Consider the following 6,000-nt stretch of genomic DNA (forward strand, 5'->3'; position numbering starts at 1 on the left):
GATATGAACTAACACTGCTGCATAGTCTTCCACTGCTGACAGAAGGAACTCAAGAGATGCCAGTATAAGTATGAAAATAGTGGTTTAAGCAATTATTTAGTAATGCCAGTAACAGGAATGGTACTTTCTCTCAGCTAAGGAAAATTATATCTGAGAGGCACATGAACAAGTAAATGCACAGTGACTGAAGTATAAGTTTACAGTACAGTTATAATAACACTTAACTCCCCATTTGTAAAGCATTTCTATTCGTAATCTGGTCTCCCTTCACAGCAAGATTTGTAGCAGCTAAACCCTAAGCTGTTGACTAGACTGACTTTGATCTCTTAGGATACTAAGTATCAAGAACCTGTAGAACAAAAAGTAAATTATATTTTCAAAAGTTTGCAAGCTACTTAAAGGACATGTAGAAAATACATTTTTATGCCATCTCCACTGATGACTAAAGACTCTAGGAAAGACTAACATTCTGTAGTCATAACATTTGACTCTTCAGATTTATTCTACTTTCTCAAAGACAGATGAAAATAATACAAAAAAACAGGACCGTATCAAGCTATAATGAGAAAATGTATGTCAATATCTAGGAAAGGACAGACAGAGAAATCATCAGTATCCAAATGCCTGAGGGGGTTGTGGACTAACAGAAGAACATCACCAAAATAACTCCAGCTATTTGATAGGCATCCTTACCTGTAGAAGACAAACAATAAAGCAATCAAGCAGAAAAATTTGGCAGAAAATTAAATAAATGTTCTAAATAACAGTACAACAGTGCACTTTCCGTCAGTTGAATGGGAAACAGCACAACCTTGCAGACTGAACATCAGGTAAGAATGAACTGGTGCAGGTTACGCTAAAATACCTCTACCTTCAATAATTTGCAAGTAACAAATGCATCAAAAAGGCACCTGCAACTTTAAAAGTTATCTTTTCACAAATCACTACTTTTCTACGACGCAAAACAAGCTCCATAATAAGCTCTATTTTAACACTAGAATCTACAGACGCAATCTGGCTTTCAAGCAATGCTTCCTAGGCAAAGAAGCAATGAACAGACAGGCTGCATTGCTGGCTTTGGTTCTGATAATAATTGACTTCTGAGGCCTGTTTCCTACAGTTAAATATATAGAAAATAACATTCTTGGAGGAAAACATTAAAGGCAAGACGATTCACCTCCCTGAAAAGTACATTTTCCATCATATTTAAATATTTACCCCCTGCCAGACTTCACAAGTGACTTTTCCCTATTTTTAAGGTACTGTATTAACAGGACTTTTTGTACATTTCAAACAACAACAACAAAAAAAACCCTTTTTGACCAGTTGGGCAGAATATGGCCAGTATTTCCTCAAGAGGTGGGCTACAATGATTACCTTTATTACAAAAGTATTCCACTTCTTCACAGTTCAGATTTTCAGGCTCAAACTCTGCAGAAAAGCTTTCCTCCAATGGAAAGTCTTCTTTTGAGACAGTATCATTTTCCTCAGACAGGCACTCTTCTTCTTCGTCCTCAATGGCATCCTCAAGCGGCCCTTTAAAAAGAATCAGGAACACTGTGGCAAAACCATCTAACAGGACAATGGGAAACACAGCCTTAGTGAACTTATAACTGGAGGTCTTTCGCTAGTTTTTCCTTCCACAGCTGTGCTCAGCATTTATTGGAATTAGACAAGTAACATTTTATGGAAATTGAAATTGGCTGTTTTCCTGATGACTTCAAATCAGAATATGCAAAGTATTATTAATAGTGTGTTAGTAATACATGGGTTTTTTTAATTATTCATCAGGCTCCAGTATTAAATAAACAGTTTTAACAATAGAAATCAAAGCTAAATTTGTAAACCTCAGTAAAGAGTAAAGAGCCTTCTCTTGTTTATTAGTCATTGTTTTTGATGCTGAATTACAGCACTTAATACGTTCCCTTTACAAGCTTCATTTGTCAAGTTAACAGCACCAACAACAGTGAATTATTACAAAGATATTGACAGTATAAACTTCAGCTTATTCTGCTATTTTGCTTCAGCCAGAACCTGATGGTATCCATGATCACCCATTTGCTAGACCATTTAATCGACTCCTAGTCAATGGACAAGACTTGGACAGACTATCACTTTATTTCACAGAGGCCAAACAACCATCATGGTAAACTACTAGCCAAGGGCTGTAGAAACATAAGCCAGTTACAGAAGCAGGACATGAGTCTGAATTTGAAATGGCAGCCTGGTGTCTTCGATCCTTCTTCTAGTAACCTAGACAGTATCACTGCTACAGATCCTCTTGAAGAGCCAGTGTCTGACAGATCTAGTACAGAACATTCACGTTACCAACTGGAATGTACTCAAACATTAAAACTTCTTCTTTCTTATCACTTAACAATCACTGGTTAATAGTAACTATTTGCTAAAGACATCTCCTGTACAGGATGTAGAAAATTACCTTAGATTTAAATAGAGATTTGAAATAACTGAACATATTTTAATTTAACTAAGATTTTATTAAATGTCAGTATGTTTCAAAAATCCATCTTAAGACTGGATTTCAAAAGAGAGATTTCATTATACATGGCTGAGGCTTGAAAAAAATTACATATTTCACTCTCCAATGAAAGCACACCCTCATTTATAATTGACTGAGTATTTCTTCCTTGAAATGAAAGCTAGATAGCTAATGAAAAAAAATGTAATTTGTATTTATATGATAGTTTTCCAGTATTAAATACACTATTCCTATATAATCTATCATGCTGAGATACAATACGTAAATGATTCTGTTGCATTTCATGAAAAAGGATACACTTTTAAAGGAAATCAAATATTGACTACACTCTAATTTTATATAATTCATTATGAACCAGTGACTACCTACATTTATTAAAACAGCAAAATTCATTCTATGCAAAGTTGTGTAATTCTTGCTTCAGAGGAAAATGATGGTTACTTTTTATTGAAATTGATTATGATTCCCAGCTGGGATTCCATAAATTAATATAACCTACTCTCTTACATGGAAACAGGACTATTTGTGCCAGATGAGAATCTGACCAAATGAACCTGCTTTTGCGGACACACACCCACCAACCAGCGCAATGACTAGCTGTCATTCAATAATATATCTCCTAAAATAAGAGGCTATTATTATAGCTGAAGAAATAAAGATCCTCACTATCAAAGTATCCATTACTGTTAATTGCACCTTCTAGACATGTTGGGAAAAAATCCAGCAACTGCATATGCACAAAGAATGAAGAGTGGGTATCACACTGTATGGAACAGAGAACAAAGTAGTAGCCTGCACTGGAGCAGTGCACTGCAGCTAAACATGGGCAGATTTGGCATCTTTCATGTGTCCAGTTTTACAGCAGAAATGAAAGCACAAGTGGTTCTGCACAAACTATCAAAAATTACTTTTCATATTTTATAACATTATCAATATGTGACATTATCTGTAGAGCCACTTATTGATGTGCACTCCTGGTAATATCTGGATAAATAAACTAGGAAGGACAAGCAAATACAATGAAACACAAAAATATGCTATTTTAAGGAAAAGTACATTTCTGCCATGTATAAAGATGGCTAAATGACATGTTTTCAAAAGCAGCCACATGCCTTTAAAAAGTTTTCAAAATATTTTAAATTTGGGGGGAAAAAAATGTAAACTTCAGCCAGTCTTTCGGTGTAAGTCAATTTGTCAATTTCCTGCTGAATGACTAGCTCTTTGTCATTCGACTTTTTCAATAAGTGTCTTCTAAAACACAGCAAATGCAAAGTATCTGCAAGTAATTCAATTGGCATGTGTACATGACATTTAGGTCTGTTTCTAGATGTTAAACCAGTTTGTTTGATCAGCTCATCAGTACATAATCAACAGGCTAATAATCACCACACATTAATTAAGAAAAGAAGTGCAGTTGGTATGCTTTTATTTGCAGCAGTCGTGGAAACACACACGTCATAATTTCCATTGACACTGTTTCCAAGAAGGCAGAAGAAAAACCAGCTCAACAGCACAGGTTCAAAACCCTGTCATTTTGTGAGTTAGGTCTTTATTTTTTAAGGAAATCTCAGACTGAAAAAAATTCTTGACAAATACTTCCATAGATACATCCTACCTATGAACAGGCATGTAACACTTCCTAAAGTTACATGTCCAAGCATTTGAAAACAGGAATGTAATGACTGTCGCCTCCAAGTAAGATCAGAGGCATGTATGCATCCACGCCAGCTTTCGCTTTGCATATGCCAACCCACATACAAAAGCCAGTGATGTTTATGCAGTCGCATATGGGCACACATCAGAGATTTACTAAACAGCTCACCTCAGGGACTAACATCAGACCCCGCACTCAAAAAAACAGCATGACTTCTGCTGAAATTGACAGATCAGTGCATAAATATTTCTTTTAGGTTTCAGGCTGCTGCTGCCTTGTCTAAATCATCCATCTACAACCTGATCCTTGGGACGAATTCTGTCATATTTATCCTGAGTCATCTTTTAAGTGTTCAAATACAATCAGCTCATGCCTAGAGCTATAAACTGGTAACTTTAAGTAAAGAGTAAGGCTTTGTTCAACACGAATAAGACCAACGCACAAGAGTAACAGCAAAATTAGGTACTTCTTGGTTGCTAGTTTCATGTGAACTATCAACATCTGATTTCTGTGGCTATTTTTAATTATTATTCAAACGCTGAGCAGGTTAAATAGTAAAATCAACAGCCACTTACTAGTAAGTATAAACAGACTGAACTCTATTCTTGACTACTCCATCTAACTACTTGCACATAAATAGACAATGAATAAAAATAAATTTTCAGAACCTCACAATAAAGATCATATGCAATTACATATTCTTAACTAATGCAAACACATAAACTCTGCAGGCTTATGTTTCCCTAATTTGGCCATGTGCTTCCAGAAGCCTCTTACTGATATGGGTAAATCAAGACAGCTAGAGAACTAAGAAATTATTTGGTTTAAAAACATATAGATTGGGTTTTAAATTTTACTAGCTTCTCCATTTGGGGAACAACCTACCTAGCATTTACTCAACTTCTTCCCCAATTTAAAATCCTTTAAAATACAGAATCATATAGACAAAATTAAGTCTTTAAAAATAATAGTTTTTGTCAACTGTTTCCCCTTATAGTGCTTTTTTTCCCAATTGTTATTATGTTGATAAATTACCTTCAACAGTCCAAATACAGCTTAATCACTTAATTTAGTTATTATACTTCTGCATTTCTTTTAAATTATTGATTTAGTATTACACTCATTATTTAGACCAATCATGTTATTAAGCACTTATGGCACAACAGGTACCCTGTTTGCTTTTATTTCAACTGGAACAGGGTTAAGGTTCCATCTCTGTTCTGATGAAAAATCCTTTTCAATAACTGCTGATCAGTGTGACTTTACAACCAACAACTGCCATAACGACACTGCAATGCAAATCCAAATAATTCCTACTACTGAAATTCATCTGAATGTCACAGTGATCTGACAATAAACAACTCTGAGATATGATTAGGCTTAAAAAAAAAACAGTAACATTTCAAACTGAAATGGTTTAAGAATTTGGTTGAATAGTTAATTCCTGAGATATTCTAGATGTTTGTCTTTTCATGTAAGCAATTCTATTCCCACTAGCACTTTATAGAAGAATGTGATGTAATCCAAAAAGAGGTGATTCTGAAACACTTCTGATTAGCTAGATACAGTTAAGAATTCCCAAATGCACTAGGTAAAAACTCAATCTCTCATCTTAAATGGGGGTACAGAAGGCAAAAGAAGTCTGCATTACTTCACTGAAGATTTTGCATGTGGTTCTGAAAAATATATTTCCTTTATAAAACAAGCAAATACACGACACAGGAATTTTGAAAGGTTTGTTATTTTCTTGGTACTTACTTTATTTCATTAATATTTATTGATATGCCCATACACCTTCAATGTTTTTTCAAATAACATAGACAAGAGGAAGAAGAAAACAGCACAC

At 34.7% G+C, this 6,000-nt stretch overlaps 1 protein-coding gene across 1 annotated transcript in view; it reads right to left on the minus strand.

The window, feature by feature from the left end:
- ZFPM2 (zinc finger protein, FOG family member 2) overlaps positions 1 to 2,350 on the minus strand; it is a 246,160-nt gene extending 243,810 nt beyond the window's left edge. The window contains exons 1-2 of the mRNA XM_034070325.1: positions 2,329 to 2,350; positions 1,378 to 1,572 (exon numbers count right to left, since the gene is read on the minus strand). Coding sequence (XP_033926216.1) covers positions 1,378 to 1,572; positions 2,329 to 2,350 — 217 coding nt within the window. The remainder of the gene's footprint in view (positions 1 to 1,377; positions 1,573 to 2,328) is intronic.
- Positions 2,351 to 6,000: the final 3,650 nt, after the last annotated feature.

The sequence above is a fragment of the Melopsittacus undulatus genome, chromosome 1, assembly GCF_012275295.1.
Source record: "Melopsittacus undulatus isolate bMelUnd1 chromosome 1, bMelUnd1.mat.Z, whole genome shotgun sequence".
In the NCBI taxonomy this organism is placed as follows: domain Eukaryota; kingdom Metazoa; phylum Chordata; class Aves; order Psittaciformes; family Psittaculidae; genus Melopsittacus; species Melopsittacus undulatus.